This window comes from Perognathus longimembris, chromosome 2, assembly GCF_023159225.1.
Source record: "Perognathus longimembris pacificus isolate PPM17 chromosome 2, ASM2315922v1, whole genome shotgun sequence".
Lineage (NCBI taxonomy): Eukaryota > Metazoa > Chordata > Mammalia > Rodentia > Heteromyidae > Perognathus > Perognathus longimembris.
Window position 1 is genome coordinate 136,057,059 of NC_063162.1, and position 22,849 is coordinate 136,079,907.

At 45.1% G+C, this 22,849-nt stretch overlaps 1 protein-coding gene and 1 non-coding gene across 12 annotated transcripts in view; both read left to right on the forward strand.

The window, feature by feature from the left end:
* Nrf1 (nuclear respiratory factor 1) overlaps positions 1–18,945 on the forward strand; it is a 109,577-nt gene extending 90,632 nt beyond the window's left edge. For 5 of the 11 annotated variants that reach the window (XM_048340210.1, XM_048340206.1, XM_048340205.1 and 2 more), the window contains one exon: positions 10,688–12,325. In XM_048340210.1, coding sequence (XP_048196167.1) covers positions 10,688–10,944 — 257 coding nt within the window. In that variant the 3' untranslated portion in view covers positions 10,945–12,325. Of the gene's footprint in view, positions 1–2,938; positions 2,999–3,918; positions 4,254–10,687; positions 12,326–17,073 lie in introns of those variants that run through there. The other 6 variants (XR_007210109.1, XM_048340215.1, XM_048340211.1 and 3 more) reach the window with 6 other exon arrangements.
* On the forward strand, positions 3,944–4,050 carry LOC125347407. Its single transcript, XR_007210194.1, has one exon. It is a non-coding gene; the product is annotated as a U6 spliceosomal RNA (small nuclear RNA).
* Positions 18,946–22,849: the final 3,904 nt, after the last annotated feature.

A 22,849-nucleotide genomic window follows, 5' to 3' on the forward strand; every position in this document is an offset into this window, starting at 1 on the left:
ACTGGCAGGGTTCTTCAGTTATTGTCTACTGTCCTGCAGTGTGGGTTTAGCCCAGCTTTCTCCCTACAGAGACAGGTTATACTCCCTGTCTTTATATATTAGTGAGGCCTTATTTGTCATTATTTGTATATCTGAAATTGTTAATCTAGGCTCTGCTGTTGAAAACTTAAAGTCTGTAGAACTACAGTTAGGCCACTGGGCCTTAATGTCGCTTCTGAGTATCTATCTGAGACACAAGTTTTAGGAGCTATCTTTGTAGAAGGCTTGATGCCTCCATTTGGCTTTTCTAAAGCCAGAAAGAAGTTACCACATGTTGTCAGGCTTGACATACCTTCGTTTGCTCTTGTGATATGACAGCTGTTCTCAGCTTAGGGAGACATTCTGTGAAATAGGCACCAACGTGAACCAGGCACATTCTAGGCAGAAGAAGACTGAAGTCAAGACTCCTGAGCAGAGATTTCCAGAAGGTCTCTTCCGACTGACAGGTGGACACCATTGACCATGATCCCTCCACCCCAGTGTTCTCAAAGCCAAAGTGCCTTCCCCTTAGGCCTTTCAATCTATCTGTGTCTCTTATCTGGGATAATTCAATCACCTTGTAACCAACGTAGAACTTCAGTGGCTGACACTGAAGGCAATATTCTGCAAAGGGATTTTTTTTTCCCCCATACCAAATCCAAAGTCATATTAGGCAAGTTTACTTGGCACTATTTCTATTTAGTAGATGGAAGAAAAGGTAGGTTTTAAAGGAGCTTGTTAAAGGTGCAATAGTAACTATTCACACAAGAACCAGAACATCCTAACAAGACAAATTCTTACAGAATGAAGATTTTAAAGTTCTTGTGTAAAGGGGACTTTCCGCTTTTTATTTATGCTTCTATTAGGATTTTGAAGGAATGTCAGCACACTGTTATTAACTCTAATAGCTTGCACATCGCAGCCTGGATGGTTTGGGGCTCTGAGGCTCTCAGGTTACCCATGTAAATACAGGGATTCACTTCCCTGTGCTCAGCTCTACCATTTGCTTAAGAAAGAGCAAATGTGCACAATCCAGCAGCAGCCTGGCAGAAGCAGGATATCAAATGAAGGGGAGGTTATGGTTGGAGTCAGTGAAGTAAATGCCTGAGTGGCACCTGCTTCATTCAGCAGATCTGCTTTCCTGGGGCCTCCCACTGCACATCTGCTCCTGACAAAGCCTCTTTTCTCCTCCCGTTGGTCAGACGCAGAGCAAAGGCCCAGCAAGGAGTCATGTTGGTTTTCTTCTGTCAGCACAATTGCCTGTGACATTATAATTACATCAAATCTTCATTACTAGAAGGGCCCCAATTTAGAGATTTTTCAGAGCCTAAATGGAGTTTTTGAGGTGAAATTGATTTAAAGAAAAAAAAAAACTTTGCTGTTTTAAGCCAGCATTTCAGTCTGAGAATCATTGAAGGGGGCCTAAATATGGAAACTGAGACACTGTTTGGAGCAAAACTACAAAGGCCTTGCTATCAGATTGGCTCAGTAAAGAGGTATCCAGCAATCTTTCTGACTTTGCACAGCCCTACCTCTCTGTACCTCTCAAAGCACTATAGTATACTTCTATACTGATTCTCCTTAAATACTAATTAATTTTCTTACATACGGCCTAGAGAGCTAAAGATCATTGAAATAAGTTAATAGAGTAGAGCAGGAAAGGAAAAAACCTGTGATATAAATAAAGCAAATGCCTAGGAAATATTACAGGCAACTACAAAGCATCTGGTTTCATATTGAGTTTCCACCAAACAAAGGCAGCCTGTAACAGTGTTAAACTGTGTGTACACATGCACGCACATTGCACATTTATGATGTGGAGTTAGCACCATGGGAGCTCTAGAAAGTTTTTTGAGCTATAGTCTAGTCACTTAAACTTAAATTAATTGAAATCACATAAAACAAAAGGGGTTGTTTCTCAGTCACACTAGCTACATTTTATGAACTGTACAGCCACCATGCTAGCCACAAACACAGTTGACATGTCCATTGTCGCAGGGAAGTGACTCCACAGCACTGATTGAATCTCTCCAAGTGTGGTGGCTACTTCAGGAAGACTTGGGAGTTTCTATTTCAATATTGATTTTTAAAAAATTGCCTGAATACTTCTGGAACAGCTTCCAGCCATGTTGCCTCGATTGTATTCTTTATCGTTTCGTATTCACATTTTTCTCCCAAGAATCTCATGTCCTGTCCCTATTCATGCCCCTTTCAAAAAACTAGTAAATGATAACAAGTTAGGAAAACATTTAATTTTAGGAAAGTCTGTTTTCAGTTAGCCTTCTTGTCTTTCTCTGCATTACTACTGAAATAGACTAGAGAGTTCTTTTCTCATTAAACAACCTCTGGCCAACAAGAGGTGGTATGAACTGGGGGCAAAGAGAGAATGTATGAATCATGTAATTGTAATGTTGCTTAGGCTTATAATAACCCTAAGAGACAGGAATAGCCTGTGGGTTTTATAAATGCAGATACAATCAACTCTTAGTTGTCACATACAGATTATCCCTCATGCAGATTACTTGTGACACATTTTTAATCCTTGGGCAGTTCCTCTGAGCAAGCTAGCATAAGCCTAGACCATCTCCTCCAGCTGCTAGGTACTTAGGAAATACAAATTAGTTTTCATATTAGCTTAAGAAAGACATAATTAGGAAGGTAAATCTGCTACAAGAAAATCTGCTACAAGAAAATTGTAAGTGCCAGTTTAGGATAGGGTTAAAGAGGAACTAATAAAAAAAAAATAATTGAGCCTTAGTAGACAGCAAGATGGCATGTGTAGTGAAGGGTTTGTGAAATGTTCTGTGGTGGACATCAGAGATGCTGTGTGCCCCGGGATATGTGGGGAGCTGCAGAACCGCAGCAGGTTCTAGTGACCCATCTTGCCCAGTGCTTCTTAACAGTTCTGTGTTCTTGTCAGGCCTCTTTATGGCAGACTGTGGAGGTTGCAAGTGGATCCTGGCAAGAAGTTTGCAGGTGGGTTCATCTGTGGGGAGAGAAGGAAGCAGCTGAGGGTGGAGTTACTCCGAGGCTGCCTTTCCAGGCTCTGCTTCCTGCATGTATGGTGTGATTCCCTCGGATGCAGCCCCCATCATCTGCCACCTACTAGCTTTCATGACCATTGAGAATTGGTTATTTTTAGTTTTATTATTTCCTTTTTATTGATTAGCTGAGATTCTTTTATAAGGAACTTATCCCAGTAACTATTTGCCTATGTCAAGTACAGTTCAGATAAAAAAAAGAGAGAGAGAGAGAGAGACTAAATACTTGTTCAAGATGAAGTTTACAGAGCTCAGCCAGCACCAGGACTCCAAGATGGCATCAGTCAAACCAGTGAAGGAGAAAAATCTCATGGATGCACCACTAGGGGAGCTGCTAAGCTGGACATTGATGTGGGCTTTTCCCCCTTAAGGTACCGTTGGAGCATTTCAAAAAGAATATTACTGGTATTGCAGCAAGCACATCAGCGTGAAGAAAGCAAACATCGCTGGGTTAGCACGGTGCTGGCAGCTTACCTGCTTTTCAGCTACTTCCTTTCTTACAAGAAACTCAGACACAAGCAGTCATTCAGATATCACCGAAGAAGGGCCCATCCATGAGCCCCTGCATTGTGCACTCCTGAGCATGACATTGTTACCCTGGCTTCTGGGTCTCAGGCACTGCCAAATCCTTTCAGACCCTGAGAATTAATGCCCAAGAAAATGGACTGGTTTGGGGGGTGATGGGGAATGAAGACTCACCAAGCTAGATTTTTTTTTTCTGTATGCCTATCAAACCCCATAACTATCTGCTTATTTCCCCTTTACAGTCTGCCTTCTTCAGGTATCTCACTTGCCTATAGCAATATAATCCTACTCTTCATATGTTCTTAGAAAGGTTTGAGAGTGTCTGTCTTTTCAGAAATGCTGCTGTACAAGATTATGCAGTACAAGCTTCAGCAACACATGTACTAAAACTGAAATGATATAGAGAAGACACACATGACCCCCGAGCAAGGATGACATGCAAATTTATGGAACATTCCATATTTTTTAAAAATATGTAATTTTGAGAGCAATTATGCAAAGTAAGAAGTTGAAAAATCAAGAGTGTATCTTTGGAAGCTTCCTTCCCAATCTTGTCTGTGCATTCAGATAAAGGAACAAGGTTGGCAAGCACAGGCAAGTTCCTGGTACCATTCTTGCTCCTTTTGTGCCTATTTGATACTTCCCATAATAAAGTGTTTGAAAATAATAGTATCAGAAATCTCTGTCCTTGAGTCTGGGTAACTCCTGTGTGGACCTGCTGCTATTCATTCCTGCACCTCACTTCTGCAGACCTTCCAACAGCTCTGTGGCTTGTGAGCTTTTTCATCGTCTCCACTTAATTCCTGCTTGAAAGCAATGGTTCTCTTGTCATCTTAACTGTCTGTGCGTGCTCATTGTTCTATGGGCTGTAGAAACCTCCAGTGTCATTCTGGGAATTTACTGGACACCCCCAAGCCTTCTCTGTGCACTTGGATCAAGTGTCCTTCAGAGTCCATGGGATTCCACAGGCTTTAATGGCAGTGCCTATCCCCCGCTGCTTTCTGTGGAAGCCTTCCTGGCCAGGGCATCTAGCTCAGCCCCACACTGAGAACTCAGTCTCCAGTGGTTCTGAATCCTGAAGCACAACTCTTGATTTCATAATGTTCCTGCGCATCTCCAATAATTCAGGAAGACACTATGAAGTTCTATCCCCAAAATATGTTTGTTTGGTTTTTTTTTTTTTTTTTTTTTTTTGGCCAGTCCTGGGCCTTGAATTCAGGGCCTGAGCACTGTCCCTGGCTTCTTTTTGCTCAAGGCTAGCACTATGCCACTTGAGCCACAGTGCCACTTCTGGCTGTTTTCTGTATATGTGGTGCTGGGGAATCGAACCCAGGGCCTCATGTATACAAGGCAAGCACTCTTGCCACTAGGCCATATCCCCAGCCCCCCCAAATATGTTTTGAGATACATTTACAAAAGTAAAAATGCCCTACCAGCTCAAGAAGCTGAGACTTGAGGATTACAGTTCAAAGCCAACCTGGTCAAGAAAGTCTATGAGACTCTTTATTTCCATTACTGCCAGGAAGAAAAAAAAAAAAAAAGCTAGAAGTGGCTCAAGTGGTAGAATGCTAAACTTGAGGGAAAAAAAAAAAATCTTCAACTCCATGACTGGCATGAAAAAACAAAATGCATTCTATTTTAACATTTGGCGCATGCCTGTAATCCTCTCAGGAGACTGAGATCTGAGGATCGTGGTTCAGAGTTAGCCCAGCCCAGGCAGAAAAGTCTATGAGACTCTTATCTCCAATAAGCTACTCAGAAAAAGCAAAGAGGCTCAGGGACAAGCCCCAGACTGGCAAAAAACAAAAAACATTTGGCTTGAGGAGTTTCATGATGGTCTGCAAAAATCAGACCAAGGACAAGAGAGGCCCTGCCCCAACCAGACAGGTACTGCCATGAACATTATCACAGGATGTGACTTTTCTAAGTAATGCTTCAAGATTGTCTAGCAAGAAGGGAAGGTTTCCCTTGGTATCATGACTCAGAAGTACAAGAAGAGAAATGCTTTATCTTTCCTTCCTTTTGTCATACTATCTTAAAAATTACCTGGACTGTCTTCTAGCTTGAAATTGACTTCTCATGACCTATCATCTCTTTTTTTGCTCTACATATGTCTTCTCATCTGAATCTTATTTAGATTGCCACCTGCCTACTGGGCTAACTTTCCTACCTGACTTCCTCTTATCTTTTTCCACTCTGTAGTAGAAGGTATGCCTTGTTGTTCTTGCTTTCCTTAGACATCAGCTACTGATGTAAATACTTTTCCAGGCTTACAAGTGGGAAATTTAATTTTTTTTTTTATTGAGTGGTTGTAAACTGGGGCTTCAGTTCTAGAAGTCAGGTTATGTGAACAATGCATCTTAATAATGTCATCCTTTTAAATCAGAGTGACAAAAATTTTTTAACCTTTTTTTTTTTTTAAATGAGGGGGCTGGGAATATGGCCTAATGGTAAGAGTGCTTTCCTCATATACATGAAGCCCTGGGTTCTATTCCTCAGCACCACATATATAGAAAAAAGCCGGAAGTGGTGCTGTGGCTCAAGTGGCAAAGTGCTAGCCTTGAGCAAAAAGAAGCCAGGACAGTGCTCAGGCCCTGAGTCCCAGGACTGACAACAAAAACAAAGCAAAACAAAATGAACTGAATGCTGGTGGCTCACACCTATAATCCTAGCGACTTAGGAGGCTGATATCTAAGGATTGTGTTTCAAAGCCAGCCTAAGAAGCAAAGTCTGAAATTGTTATCTCCAGTTAACTTCCAAAAAGCCAGGAACAGAGCTGTGGCTCAAGTGGTGGGAACAGTGCTCAGGCTCTGAGTTCAAGCCCCAAGACTGGCACTAAAAAAAGATTTTTGCCAGGCACCAGTGGCTCACACCTGTAATCCTTAGCTACTCAGGAGGCTGAGATCTGAGGATCGAGGTTAAAAACCAGCCTGGGCAGGAAAGCCCTTAAGACTTGTATCTCTAATTAACCACCAAAAAACCAGAAGTGGCACTGTGGCTCAAGTGGTAGAGCGCCAGCTTTGAGCTGAAGAGCTCAGTGACAGCACCCAGGCCCAGAGTTCAAACCCTACAACCAACAGAGGGGGGAGGAAGGAGGTTGTTCTTTAAAGGACTTCCCTCCTGCCTAATACCCTTAGAAAAACTTCTAAGTGCCTATGATGACTATTTAAAACCTCACAAGTAAAGTATAAGGTACTGATGCCACATACCTGTAATCCTAGCTACTTGGAAGACTAAGATGAGAAGATTGCAGTTCCAGGTCAGCCGGGGCAGAAAAGTCTACGAGAGTTGATCTCAACTGAAGAGGCAAGGCATGGCCTGTCACTGTAGAAACAGAATTTTAAAAAATAGGATTGTAGTGTAAGTGTGCACACAACAGGAAGCTAGACCTTATCTCAAAAATAGCCAACTAAAAAGGGCTGGGGGCATGATTTGGTGTTAGAACACATGCCTAGCAAATGTAAAACACTGAGTTTATACCCCAGTACTACCCACTACTACCCTAAATAAAAGTTTTATGAGTTATATAATATAATCTGTGCATTTATTTCTTCCTTTTTTATTTTATTTATTTATTTATTTATTTTTTGCCAGTCCTGGGGCTTGGACTCAGGGCCTGAGCACTGTCCCTGGCTTCTTTTTGCTCAAGGCTAGCACTCTGCCACTTGAGCCACAGCGCCACTTCTGGCCATTTTCTGTATATGTGGTGCTGGGGAATCGAATCCAGGGCCTCATATATATGAGGCAGGCACTCTTGCCACTAGGCCATATCCCCAGCCCCTTATTTCTTCCTTATTATCCTTTTCAGGATTATAAGGTTCCCCAACAAAGCTGGACTTTTCCTAACATACATAGTTGGCTCTTATCTCAATAAACTACAGAAGGCATTACACCATTGCTTTGTGTTACAAGAGTTATTTCTTAAAGCACCAAGTGTTATGTTTTTTGTTTAGCTCTCTTATTTTCCTCTCACAACCATCAATATTTTTCTCCCAACTAAAGATATCTCCATGGCCAACGTGGAAGGCCTTTGGGGTAAAAGATTTAGTTACAGCAAACAACAATTCCCAAAGGTTTCCCTGGCTTGGGAGGCAAATGAAAAGCCCATTCTTCCCCCAGCCGTCTACACTGCCCTATCTTGTCGTGAGGTGGGGGAGGACAGGCCTTGGTGCCAGTTGACCAACCTGCAGCCCTGGGTTCTGCTTAGCTCATGCCTGTCGGGCTACTTTGTGTAGGAGTTTAGATACTTGGCACAGTGATGACATCATATATCACACTATCTTTGATCATATACACATTTTTTAGTAGTATTAGAGATTGAACTCGGAACTTTGCATGTGTTAGATAAGCACTTTAACACAGAACTAAGCCCTTAACCTCTTAGTCATATTTTTAACATGCTTAATATTGACCAGTGTTTCAGCCTGGTTTGTTTAGCCCATCCTTAGGCTTGAACTCAGGGCCTGAGCACTGTCCCTGGCTTCTTTAAGGGTAGCACTCTACCACTTGAGCCACAGTGCCACTTGTGGCTTTCTCTGTATATGTGGTACTGAGGAATCAAACCCAGGGTTTCATGTATACTAGGCAAGCACTCTACCACTAGGTCATATTCCTAGCCCCTGGATTGATTATTTATGGGTGCACTGGACAAGCAACTGCTTTGTCTCCTGTGTTGGTTGTGGGCACTTAGGTGTTCCAGAGGGGGCACTGTGGGCCAGCCCTTCTGCCTTCTTCCATGGCTTTTTATCTCCAGTCTTTATGTCTTTGGAGGCCTTTGGCAAATAATATGGCTCCTGTATGAGTTCACTGCCGCAAGATATGTGCTGCCTCTGCTTCCATTCTGTCTCCTTCGAGCATTAGCAGCTAACATTTGCTGTAGACCTCCTCTGTGTCCAGCACTGTACCTGGCTTTACCTGTGTGAATTCAACAAGCCTTGAAGCAGTTTTACAAGTTGTCAGAATGGCAACATCAAGATTCATAGTAGGTCTTTCTGACTAGGAATATTTAATGGAAATAAAATGGCCTCTTTCATCCTACCACAAACAGTTCCTAAAGTGCCACACAACACTTTAACAATGTTTCATTGCTGGGTGCCAGGGGCTTGCACCTGTAATCCTAGCTATCAGGAGGCTGTGATCTGAGGATTACAGTTTGAAGCCAGTCCAGGCAGTAAATTCCATCAGAATTTTTATCTCCAATTAAGCACCAAAAGGGTCTGGAAGTGGTAGAGCACTAGCCTTGAGCAAAAAAGGCCAGGGACAGCACCTGGACCCTGAGTTCAAGGCCCAGGAGCAACACACACACACACACACACACACACACACACACACACACACACACCCTGTAGAAAGCAGAGTTTTTTCTAGAGTATAGTAAAAGACTTGAAGGCTCTTCAGTCCACAGAGATCAAGGCTACAGGGAGTCCAGTTTCCAAAAACCATGAGAAATATTGAGCGATTATAAGTCATTCTGTTATTGAGTGCCTATGTCTGCTTGCTACTCAATGATGTGGTCATGCCAAGAGTTTAAGTAAATTAGAGAAAAGCAAAAGCCTCTTGGAAGCAGGGCAGTACAGACGTGGTGGGCTCGTCTGTCTGCTGTTTGCCCATGAAAAACTGCAGGAATTATCAGAAAGGTAGAATCGAGACCCACGGGGAATAATGTAGGCAGAATGATCTGCCTGATCAGGTAGTGTTTAGGGCACATTGAGGGGCCATTGTAGCTGTGATGGAATGATAATCTGGTGTGCTGGTGTGAAAGGCTCAGGTATATTCACTCAACTAAGCATTTCACGGTTCAGCTAGCTAGACATAGTGGTACATGTCTGTAAATCCAAGCACTTGGAAAACTGAAACAAAAGCCTCAAGAACTCAAAATCACCTTGGGCTGCCCTGTGAGATTCTATCTCAAAAACAAAAAGGAGCCAGGTGCCGGTGGTTTACAGCTATAATCGTAGCTATTCTTGAGGCTGAGATCTGAGGATCGCAGTTCAAACCCAGCCCAGGTAGGAAAGTCTGTGAGACTAATCTCCAGGGCTGGGGATATGGCCTAGTGGCAAGAGCACTTGCCTCGTATACATGAAGCGCGCCCAGGCCCAGAGTTCAAGCCTCATGACTGACCCCACCCCCACCCCCCCAAAAAAGGAAAGAAGGAGAGGAGAAGGCTGTGGGCGTACATAGCTCAGGAGGTAGAGTAGCTGCCTAGCAAATGCAAGGTCCTCAGTTCAAACCCCAGTACTGCCAAAAAAAAGAAAATTAAGCCAAGCACTGGTGGCTCACACCTGTAATCATAGCTACTCAGGAGGCTGAGATTTGAGGGTAGCAATTTGGAGCCAGCCCAGGCAGAAAAATCCATGAGACTCTTACCTCCAATTAACCACTAGAAAACCAAAGATGGAGCTGTGGCTCAAAGTGGTGAAGTGCTAACCTTGAGCAAAAAAGTTCAAGGACAGCATGCAAGACCTGAGTTCAAGCTCCAGGCCTGACGAAACAATTTTTTTAATTTAAAAATACCTAGCTTCTAAGAAGGTAAAGATCAGTAGAACTGTATTTCAAGGCCAGCCCTCACAAAAAGCTGGTAAGACCCCATTTCAACCAATAAGCTGGGTGTGTTGGAATGCATCTGTAATCCCAACTGTGGAAGCTTGTAGGTAGGAAAGTCTTGGTCAGACACTTAAAAAATAAAGAGCCACGGGGCTGGGAATGTGGCTTAGCGGTAGAATGCTTGCCTGGTATGCATGAAGCCCTGGGTTCGATTCCTCAGCACCACGTACACAGAAAAAGCCGGAAGTGGTGCTGTGGCTCAAGTGGTAGAGTGCTAGTCTTGAGCAAAAAGAAGCCAGGGACAGTGCTCGGGCTCGGGCCCTGAGTCCCAAGCCCCAAGACTGGCAAAAAATAAAGAGCCCAAAAGGGTGGGGCATGGCTCAAGTGGCATAGTGCTTGCCTGACAGGTGGAAGGCCCTGAGATCAAACCCCAGTACTAGAAAAAAGGAGAGTGCTGAGGAGAGACTGAAGTGTCTGAAAGTGAGCATGACGAAGTGCCTTGGCACGGATCATTAGGGCTGGCTTTGCAGCACTCCAACTAGAATACTTTCTCACTGCAGGCCCAGATGAAGTGCATGCATGGGACGTCAGGAAAGCGGTGAAGGCTCCTCAGGCTGCAGGAAAGATTCACACAGATTTTGGAAAGGGATTCATTATGGCTGAAGTAATGAAAGACGAAGATCTTAAAGAGGAGAGTTCTGAAATTGCAGTCAAGACTGCTGGGAAGTACAGACAAGAAGGCAGAGCTTACATTGTTGAAGACGGAGATATTATCTTCTTCAAATTCAATTCACCTTCACAACTGAAAAAGAAATAAACTGTAGCAATTAGCTGCCAAAAGGCATATGTTTGGGTTTTTTTTTTTAATTAAATTTTCTGGTAAACTTGAAGGGACAGACTTGGGAAAGGAACCTTGTACAAATTATTTTTGTTTGTCTTAAAGTTATAAAATACTGTGTCCCTCCCATGAACTACCAGTTACTCAATATGAATAGTTTTTCACTGGACTAAGCCCCAACTCCAGGTTGTAAAAGCCTCGCTATTCCATTCATCTCCACCATGTATACCAAGCCCAACACATCACGGTGAGGTCTGCGGTACCTCCCTCAGGAGCTGTAACTAATGCATGTTTGCCAATACCCCCAATTTGACCAGAAATCTTAACTGCCTGTTAAAGTATATCTTCTCAGCTGGACATGGTGGCATGTACCTGTAGTCCTATTTACTCAGGAGGTTAAGCAGGAAGATCACTTAACCCCAGAGTTTGGGGTCAGCCTAAACAATATAGCAAAACTCCTATAGAGGATTAAACTACCTTTCTTGTTTGTATTGTTTGGTGTTTTTTTGTAATACTGATGTCTGAATTTGCTCTTGCACTTGCTGTGCAAAACACTGTGCCACTTCAGCCTTCTCTCTGGTCTTTTTTTTGGTGGTGGGGGAGGGAACAACGACAACTAGGTCTTTGGCCCAGTCTGTCTCAGACCATGAGGCTCCTTCCTATACCTTCCACAAAGTTGGGATTACAGGAGCTTGCCATCACTGCCCATCTGATTTATTGAGCTGGAGTTTTGCTAACTTTTTTCCCAAGCTTGCCTTGAACCTCAATCTTCACCTCCTGGGTAGCTTGGATTAAAGGCATAAGCCACCATACTCTGCAAGGATGTTGAACTTGGAAAAGACAAAACATTTTGCAAGAAATGGTTACCCTAATGAACTAACTGTCCTGCTGTCAGGTTAATACTCCTCAGTGAGCATTGGACTTTCAAAGAGAGGATGTTTTACACACACACACACACACACACACACACACACACACACAGAATGGGGCAAACATCCTCTGGTGCAGTCTGAGAATCTGAGTTCAGAGCATGTCCTCATATCCATCACTTTGTATAGAAGACCCCTCTGCAGGGACTGAAGCAGGGTAATCATGAAGCAAAATGCATCCAGGCAAGAGATGATAGGTTTGACCATGGAGGGAGCCTCAGAAGTGAGGTTCGGTTATACACTTGAAAGGAAAGTTGACAGGATTTGCTGATGAATTCAATGTGACGTTAAGAATGACTTCAGAGTTTGGGGCCTGAGCAACCGGGAAGGCTGTAATTGCCATGTATCGAGGTAAGGAGGAAAGGGAAGACTGGGAGGAGCATGTTTAATCGTTTGGGTTCAAGAATGATACCCAACAAGTTTAAAGAAAAGAAATCAAAACACAGCCAGGTCAGGTGTCATTTGCGGGGAAATGGTATCGGAGCCAGCAGTTTCTCTGGGACTGGTGGTTTTGACATAAAGATCCTGGTGCTGGGGCCTTTCACTTTTTTCCTGCATACCCCACCAGGAAGTGTGAAGAGAGGAAGCAGTCTCCTCTCCCTGCCACTGGCTTGAGGGTTAGGTCCTCAGGGGCATGCAGGGGTGTGAAAGACCCCCAAATCTAAGGCCACAACACAGTTTCACCATAAACTCAACCTATATTTTGGAAATTTTGTCTGTTTGGATCTGGGGGCTTGGGGGCATTTTTTGTTTTAGATGGAGACTTGTTATGTTGCCCAGGCTGGTCTTGAACTCGGGTTCAAATGAACTTGCTGCCTCAACCTCTCATATACTAAATCTATAGGCATACATCAACCTGTGTGGCTATGTTTTCAGGAAGAGTTATGTGGTGTTTGGTATTTTCTGACAGAGACTCGATATGTAGCCCAAGTTGGCCTCAAATTCATCACCCTCTTGCCTTAGCCTCCCCAGTGCTGGGGTTACAGGCATGTACCTTGCCTAGCAATTGTATTGTTGTTACTGTTTTAATAAACTTTCTATGTTTATTTTTTGAGTTTAAAGAAAAGGATGGATTGCATTTACTGAACTGAATGTTGTGCTACTAATGTCTTGAAGACATTGTTCAAGACTGTGCCTTTCTTCTCCGGGGTGCTGTGAGCTCTCAGGAGTGCCACACTCAGGCCAAAGAGTGTGAGCACCAAGACTGTGTCAAGTCTCCCAGCAGAGGAAAACAGAACTCTAAACCCTTAAAGCAGAATGTGAAGGGCTTCCTGTGCCAATTGCAGTGACCCAAAATACAAGCTCGGATTAACATGTGCCTCTAGATTAGGGCTAATCAGGGCAAGCTGAGCAGATGCAGGGACAATCCCAGCCTGATTACTGTACCTCAGCATTTAATCATGTCTTCAAAGGGCAGCCACCCGACTCCTTGTGTACTGGGCTCCCCCCCCCCCCTTCCCTTGCAATGGATATAAAGACTGCTGGGTCAGAGACATTGAGGTGACTTAATCTAATCGTGTGTGTGTGTGTGTGTGTGTGTGTGTGTGTGTGTGTGAAAGAGTATGCACAAGACCACCTAAAATCCCCACAATGAAATGTTAATGCATTTAAGATGGTACTAGATTGAAACTACATGTAGAAAATAGTAGTATTAGTTATACAATATTCCCTGTCTGGAGTTTCTCCCTCTGAAAAACATTTAATAGTGTAGTCACTGTCACCAGTTATTCACTCTCAGCTTTTCTTTTGTGGGAGACATTGTGATACCTACTTATAAAGGCCTAATTTTCTCCTTCCCTGGCTGATGCGGAATCCAGAAGGTGGAATTTGTGGGTCTAAGTTGTAGTCTTACATTTACATTTTACCCTCTTCTGAGCTGGGAGCTTCCATCGCAGCTTAGCCTCATTTCTCTAAAACTCTCGCACCTTTTGAATGTACCCAGTCCAACACAAGACAAGCACACAGTGCTAGGAGGAAGACATTCCTTGAAAGTGGGCTGTGCAAAGTGTGGGGCCACAGGGACAGAGACCCAAACCAGAGAAGGCAAAATCTAAAGCTGACTCAGAAATCAGCAGTCATTTGAGACATCTGCCACAGTGCAGGCAGCCACAGAGGTGCACACTGGTGAACGTTAGTTCCATCTAGGGCACAAACCTGCAACCCCAACACGAAGGCACCTGAGACTCAAGCAGGAGGATCGTGAGTTTGAGGCTAGTGTGGGCTACCTCTTGAGACCCTGGTTGATGATTGGGAATTAATGGAACAACAAATCTGTATGCCATGTTTGGAGATCTCTGATTATAGCAGTGACAGCTGCTATGTTTTGTTTTGTGTGTTTTTGGGTTTTTTGCCAGTCTGAACTCAGGGCCTGAGCACTGTTCCTGAGCTTCTTTTTGCTCAAGGCTAGCACTCTGCCACTTGAGCCACAGCACCACTTCTGGCTTTTTCTGTTTATATGGCATTGAGGAGTCGAACCCAGAGCTTCATGCATGCTAGGCGAGTACTCTACCACTAAGCCAATTCCCAGCCCACTATGTATTTTTGTATTTGAGCCTTTCTCCGTCTTATTCTTGGGCAAATCTTCCATGATACTAGACACTTTTAGTAACACTGGGCATGGGTCCATGTCATAGGAAACCCAAACACCTCATAGCCTATGATCCTAACAAGTAGGAGGCCATGGTAGGAAGATTAAGCAGGAACACCATACAGGTTCTGTTGGGGGTGGGGGGGCAGCAAGGATTGGTGGTGGATGGGGGAGAGTAAACGGAGAGAGGGTGAATGAACATGGTTGAAGCACTTTATGTGCAAACATGGAGATAGAACAATGGAACCTGTTAAAATTATTTTAAGAGGATGAAGAGTAATAATAAGGGTGTGAGGCAATAGGGTACACTGTATGCATGCATGAAAATGTCACAAACTCCCATTGTATGACTAGGGTATGCTAATAAAAATATATTGGTATCCCAACTTAGGACAGGAAGGAAGACTTGGCTTGGTGGTTCAAGTCTTACCTCACAAGCTCATAGACGGGAACTCAATCTCCAGTACCGTCAAAAAGAAAGAAAAAAAAAATTAAAGACCTCTCAAAAAAATTAAGTCCCATTTCATGTTGCATTGGCAAACATCCGCATTGTAAAATAAGACCTCCTTTCACATTCCACCCGGAAGCCAGGGTGGGCTTCTAAATCATAATGGCAGATGGGGGTTTGAACCCGGGGCTCTAGGCTTGCTAGGCAGGGACCTTTCCGCTGAGCCACACCCGTAACCTGCTCCGGCTTGCCTGTTTTTCGGGCTAGGTCTGGTGATGTTGCCGAGGGCCACCTGGGGCTGCGATCCTCCGCCCAGAGGGAATGGGGCGGATGGTTACCGCGGCGGGGGGCAGGCTGAGGTGCTTGCTACCTCGAGATCCTGGGCATTCCCAGGGCGGGCAATGTGGGCCCTGGGCCCCGGGACAGATAGCATGATACCTTCTAATCACTGGTCTTCAAGTGAGGTTTTAAATTGGTGCCCTTCCCCAAACAAGAACTAAAAAGGGCTCTTATAAAAGTTGGTAGCCCAGGGATTTTTTTTTCTTTTCTTTTCCTTTTTTTTTTTTTTTTTTTGGTCACACCTATCCTTATTATTTAAAAAAACATCTAGCATTTTAAGTTGACTGATAGTTTTTGGACAACTTGTTATCTATGTTCATGTTATGACCACACAAAGAAATATTTGTCGCTAAACATGTTATTACATTTCCCTTTATTTGTTTGTTTGTTTTGTTTGCCAGTCCTGGGGTGTGGACTCAGGGCCTGAGCACTGTCCCTGGCTTCTTTTTGCTCAAGGCTAGCACTCTGCCACTTGAGCCACCGCGCCACTTCCAGCTTTTTCTATGTACGTGGTACTGAGGAATCAAACCCAGGGCTTCATGTACCCCAGGCGAGCACTGTACCACCAGGCCATATTCGCAGCCCACATTTCTTTCCTTTTTGTATAACTTTTATTTTCCCTTCAAGTGGATGGCATCTACTTTTGAACCATAATCACCACTTCCATCTAAGTCTGGAAAATCTTCTGCACGTCCTCCACGCCTTCCCTCTGCTCCGTCATTTTCTCCCCCTCCCATGCATGCCCCATTTCTCGGGACCTCCTCGATTTGGTGGCACACCGCACCCCTTCCAAGTTGCCCTGAGTGGGCTTGCATCTGGACCCTTCTACCCACAGATGTATCTACTCGGCCTCCATACGTCATCCACACAGGCGATGACAGGGGCGAGGCGCAGAACTGTAAGCTGACAGTGTCTTCCCCCGATGCGTCTAGGTTTCTGTGGGTTCCAACACTGCACTTGTAACAAGTTCTTTGTATATGACTTGCTAATTCTAGAATCTTTCAAGATCCTTCCTGTATTTCTACTGTTAATTTACTAATGTGCTTAATGTTTGGGTCTTTTTCATCTCTTGTGCAAGCAGATGTCAACCGGGCCTTTTGGGCTGAAAATCATGTCTTATTTGTTTCTTTGTTTTTCCAGTTCTGGAAAATTTCTTCTGGTTCTGACCCGTAGGCCTTAGGGGTATGTCAGGAGAACAGGTCAATTTCTCAAGATTGTGACTGAATCTCAGCTGTCCTATCATGAAGGTCTGGGCATTGGGGTTGGGGTTTCTACTGGTCCAGCCAATTCAATAGAATCTTCCCACCAAATCCTATTTTCAGTCTCTTCCTTTTTGCAGGAGCCAGATCTCCTTATTCCCTGTCATTCTGATCAGAACAAAGAAAAAGTCAACATGGAGTCTTTATTATTTATTCCTTCCTTCCTTCATTTTCCCAATCTGTGTGGCAAGCTTGACTCTAAAGGGAAAGGACAGATAGAGCAGAGACCAGAAGAGTGGGGAGGAAACAGAGCTTTTCTTTAGAGTTGAGAAACTGGAGCACAAGTGGAGTTGAAGTTGGCAGGCAGTCACGGAACCTCAGAGCGCGAGGGCCTGGTCACAGAGGAAGACAGCCACAGAAGGGCTGGCATAGCGGCGCCAGCCTAGGCATGGGGCATTTACACTTGATGGGTTTGTGCATCTCCCAGAGGAAACGCTCATGCCAGGCAGTGACACCCGGCACACTGGAACTGGGTGCTCATAGCCAGCCTGCACCCAGGTGCCTGAGCAGGAACCTCACCGACACTCTTGCCTTTTGTCTCTTTAGGCTTGGTCCAGATCCCTGTGAGCATGTACCAGACTGTGGTAACCAGCCTCGCCCAGGGCAACGGCCCGGTGCAGGTGGCCATGGCTCCAGTGACCACCAGGATATCGGACAGCGCGGTCACCATGGACGGCCAGGCGGTGGAAGTGGTGACATTGGAACAGTGACATGCAGCCGTATCATGGCATCATTTTCTAGTCTACTTCAACATTTTTTACACATTGCAGAGGTGCAATCAAATGGAATTAAGTCTCTCGACTTCGGAAGAAAAGTTTTGTTAACTTTTTTTTTTAAAGGAAGAAAGGCAGCAGATTTTGAAATTGAATTTTTTAAGGCACCACTCATGATTTCCTGGGATTGGTGGAGTAAGAGACTGCACTGTCAATTTCACTGTCCCAAAAAAAGCCAAATTGTGGCAGGACTTCTTTCTGCGGAAATGTGTCTATAATGTGTGTGTGTGTGTGTGTGTATGTGTGTGTGAATATATATGTATATGTGTACATATGAACATACACATTTACATATATAAAGTATATATATACATATATATATATTGAAACCCGCATGGAATTGCCTGTATGGATCGAGGTGAGCTGTGGAAAGAATAATTCACCCAGTTTAGTGGGTGATAGGGTACGTGGGCAGACACAGCCACCTGCTTTTTGTTCATACCAGGGTCATGCGTTGAGCTACTGACAAACTCAGGCAGAGGTGACCATGCCCTTCACCAAAGCTGCCTCCCAGTGGCCGCCCAGGACTCCCTGCTGAACTCACCTGAGGAAGGAGGTTCAAGGACACGGCGGGATCCAGAAAGCGCTGGCGGATGGCACTCCTCCTCAGGCCGGTCCAGGTGCTGAATTTGCCATGGGCAGGCGAATGTCGTGCGGGGGGGGGCCCAGGCTGGGACAAGAAGGTGTCCTCAGCCTCCTGTCGCCTCTTTCAGGAAGTCCTTCTTGAGCTCATGACTAAGAGTTGCTTTGGCTTTAAGGTCAATCCTGAATTGGTTGTGTATATGAACTGGAGCAGAAGTATTAAGGGTCTGAGGGGTGCGTGTTGAGCGTGCTTGTGGGTGTGGGGGGAGGGGAGGATGGGAAGAGGTGAGAGGAGCAGAAGGAAAAGGAAGGAGGGAGAGAAAAACTATACAACAGGGGGCACCAGTGGAAGCCATTTTCTCCAACTGTCTGTAGCTATAACTTAAGAGGGCATTGTGATGAAAGGGGTCCCCTTGCCGGGGAAGGGGCGGCATCCTGGTTCAGCCCCAACTTCAGGTCGCTGTAGTCTGTACCCCTTATGTTCTTCATAACTGTTCAATCCCCTGCTTTCCTGGTTGCAAGCCCTGAGCCTCCAGTAGCTAAATTCACCTGTCTTTTTGACAGGCCAAATCTCTGCTCCTTCAGTTACTAGGGGTAACTGTTCCTCCTAAGGCCCCCCCCCCATGTGTGTGACAGTGTATTTAATGTGGTTGTTTTCTTTTTTTTAATGCGACATTAAAAGATTCTTCATGTCTTGCTCAGCCTTTGAGGAAAGTTTCAGATTCTTGTATTTGCTTGTTTTATATAAAACTACCCAATGTTCTTTGTATGTTCTTTTCTGTACTTAATGGGAGGGAGGGTAGGGAAATTTACATATAAACAGTCCTAGTTCTATAATTTGTTATTTTTTTAATTATTATTTTTTATCATCATTGTAAAGCTGTCCAGGGGCTTTCAAGTCCATGTTCCTTTGTGATGAAATAACTTCCCAATAGTTTGAGAAATGGCCAAGAAGAAGGAAAAAAAAAAAAAGCAAAGTCAAACCCCAGTAGCAGAGCATGGATTCTGTGTTGTTTTCCATTCTGTCAATACTGCCTCATTGAATAAATAGTTTCAAATGTGACCACGGGAAGTGAAGTGTTCCTCTCTGCGGGAGCCCTTGGCCTCTGGGCCTCTTGGGCCTCTTTCTGGATGTCTTCTGCACTTTTAGAAAGAGCAGCCTTTGAAGGGTACCTGCGGGTGCTGTGGAACTCTACAGGGCAGGAGGAGGCTGCAGAGGCAGATCAGGGCCTCCTAGGAGGGCCTCCAGTCCCAGCCCAGCTCCACCCCACACACTGTTCCCCAGGGCAGGAGAGTCTGGGGAAAAGTCCTCTTTGCAGAGTCCTAAAGATGGCTTGAAAGGCTCTGTTCTAGAGTTTTGTTTTTCTGTTTTGGTACTGAGGCTTGAACTCAGAGCCTGGGCCTTGTCCCTAGTTGTTTTGTGCAAGGTTAGTGTTCTACCACTTGAACACAGCTCCACTTCCTGGTGTTCTTTTTTCAGGGGTTAAATTATATCCACATTTAAAAGAATCCAGGTCGGTGGTGCTGCCTCTGTCTTGGGAGAGTCTCCCACCCTGAGTGCTTTCAGCACTGAAGTGTCAAGAAACTCCAAGCCATGAATTCTCTCCTCAGGGCCTCACTCCTTGGTTTCTGGTCTTAGTCGCTGCCGCCTCTCCAGTTGTGCTTCCTGTCACGCCCCCAGCCCAAACTCCTCCCTAATCCACTCTATACCTCCTTGCCTGTGTGTGCTGAGACCTCATTCTCCCCCACCATTTCGTTATGTTGGGTGTCTTGGTTGGTTTCTTAGTGATAAAATAATTGAATGGAGGGGAGGGAGAGAGAAGAAGATTTTTGTTTGTTTTTCTTGCCACTCCTGGGGTTTGAACTCAGGGCCTGAGCACTGTCCCTGAGCTTCTTTTGCTCAAGGCTAGCACTCTACCACTTGAGCCACAGCACCACTTCTGGCTTTTTCTGTTTATGTAGTGTTGAGGAATCAAACCCAGGGCTTCATACATGCTAGGCAAGCCCTCTACCACTAAGCCACATTCTTAGCCCCCAAGCTCTAGTACTTATTGGCAAAAAAAAGGGGGGAGGGGCTCAAGTGGTAGAGCACTAGCCTTGAGCTGAAGAGCTCAGGGACATCACCCAGGCCCAGAGTTCAAGCCCCACGATGGACCCTGAGACTCTTATCTCCAATTAACCACCCAGAAAACTCAAAGTGGTAGTGTGCTAGCCTTGAGCATATGAGCTCAGGGACAACACCCAGACCCTGAATTCAAGCCCCATGACTGACCAAAAAGAAAAAGCTGAAAGGAGCTATAGCTCTAGTGGTAGAGGACTAGCCTTGAGCAAAAAGCTTAGATATAGTGCTCAGGTGCTTAGGTGCTTAGTTCAAGCCCCAGTACTCTCACAAAAACGAAAAGGAAACCTGAAAAAAAAAATATATAACAATCTTATACCTGCCTATTTATCTTAGGCCATAAGAAAAGTTTATCATTGGGCTAGGAATATGGCCTAGTAGTAGAGTGCTTGCCTCGTATACATGAAGCCCTGGGTTCGATTCCTTAGCACCACATATATAGAAAAAGCAAGGTGCTGTGCCTCAAGTGGTAAGAGTGCTAGCTTTGAGCAAAAAGAAGCCAGGGACAGTGCTCAGGCCCTGAGTTCAAGCCCCAGGACTGGCAAAAAAAAAAAAAAAAAGTTTATCATGTTTCCAGGCACAGGTGCTGGGCTAGCCTGCCCAAGTACATATCTTGATCCTGCCTCTTATTAGCAGAATAAATTTGGCCAGGTTAAATTTAAATTAACCTCTTCGCATGTCACTGTTGGGGTGTTAGTACTTTGTAAAATCAGTTAATACTGCGTGTAAGTATAATACACGCTGTCAGGGCTCTTCCCCATTGCTACTCTAGGAATCCTCTAATTGTCGACAAGCCCCAGTTCTCATGAACAAGAGCTAGAAGGAAGCCTGTGGATGGGCTCAGGGCCCAGGCCAGGCCTGACCTGCCTCCCCAAGTTCTCAGAGGACCATGATTTGTCCTCTAGGGGATTTTACCCCACTCCCACTTTGCAAATACTCCAGGCCAACAGTACAAAATGTCTGCTAATAGCTCAGCAGTGTTCAGGATGGTGAGACACAGAGTGGGCCAGAGACTCCATTAGGGCTACTATAGACTGGGAGTGGATAGCAGGTAGACAGAGCCCCACCCCTAAGTCCTGACTTCCTGTATCCTGCTTCCTCCTTCTCTGGTACACCCACCATCTTAGCCTTCTCCAAAAGCTGCACTCCTGCAATAATTACCAGAGGCCAGGTGGATATACCAATGGTGACCTTAATCTGGGCAACAGCTATACTGAGGCCTGGACAGCTGACCTAGCTGGCCTATAGCCTGCTCAGATACAGGTCAGTGGGAGGCTGGGTTCTGCATTGTCTCCAATGTGAGACTTAGAGCCAATTCTTTGGTGGGCTTCTTGTTTGTATGATCTTAATCTCTGGGGAATGATAAGCTACTTAACACAAGCACCCTTACAGTGAAACAGAGATAATAGAGCTCATTCACTATAGCACTCTGTCCAGGGAGTCCTTCTCCATCCTGGCTACAGTGACGTATTTTAATGTCTCTGTTTCTTTGTATCTCATGGTTAAGCGCCATACTTTTTCTGACACATCCTAGGCATTTGTGATGTTAAACAAGACAGACTCTCAGGACTGATCTGATCCCCATCCCAGTTTTTCATTACCTGCAGAGCATGTAAAGAATTTTTTAAATTTATTAATGAAATCAGGAGATTTTTATCTTTAAAAATCTGGATGCCAGAGGGCTGGGAATATGGCCTAGTGGTAGAGTGCTTGCCTCATATACATGAAGCCCTGGGTTTGATTCCTCAGCACCACATATATAGAAAAATCTAGGAGTGGCTCTGTGGCTCAAGTGGCAGAGTGCTAGCCTTGAGCAAAAAGAAGCCAGGGACAGTGCTCAGGCCCTGAGTCCAAGCCCCAGGACTGGCAAAATCAAAATCAAAATCTGGATCCCAGGTTTTCCAGAAAATTCTGAAGCTAGGATAATGGAACCCATCTTTAGTGAGACAACTTGCTCTTTACAGAGATCCTCCCATTCTGCCTCTCCTTCCCCACTGGAGTTGTGAGCTTCACTCACAGGTTGGGCTGACCTGCTCCCTGAGGGCCACGGAATTGGCATCTCCCATCTGTGTCTCAAACAGTAATGGAGGGCTTAATTGGAAAGTAGTTGTCCACACAAGTCCTTGGTGAAGGCAGACCTCACCAGGTGATCAGCCCGGGGTGTGCAGCAGCTCTCGCCTCCAGAGGACCATCCAGACCAGGGTGTCTAGACCACCCTGCCATTCCCTCCGTGACTGCAGTCACTCCTTTCTCTGGCCCGCCCTCTCTTGTGGAATTGTGTGGTGGTGGTAGCGGCGATGGGAGGTGGTCGTGGTGGGTGGTGGTCGTGGTGGGTGGTGGTCGTGGTGGGTGGTGGTCGTGGTGGGTGGTGGAGGTATGCCTTGTGTGAAGGGAGCCCTTGGCTTTTTTTTTTTTTTTTTTTTGGTCAGTCATGGGGCTTGAACTTGGGGCCCGGTTCTGTCTCTGAGCTCTTTTTCCTCAAGGCTAGCTCTCTACCACTTTGAGCCACAGTGCAGCTTTCCATTTTGTTTGTTTGTTTGTGAGTACGTAGTTAACGAGATTAACACAGGGACTTTTCTGCCTGTGCTGGCTTTGAACCATAATCCTCAGATCTTGGCCTCCTGAGTAGTTAGGATTACAGGCGTGAGTCACTGGAGCCCAGCCCCTTGGCTTTCTTCAACCACTGTCAAGTATTAAAGACAAAACTCTTGCCAGAGTGCCTGCCTCGGATACACGAGGCCCTAGGTTCGATTCCCCAGCACCACATATACAGAAAACGGCCAGAAGCTGCGCTGTGGCTCAAGTGGCAGAGTGCTAGCCTTGAGCGGGAAGAAGCCAGGGACAGTGC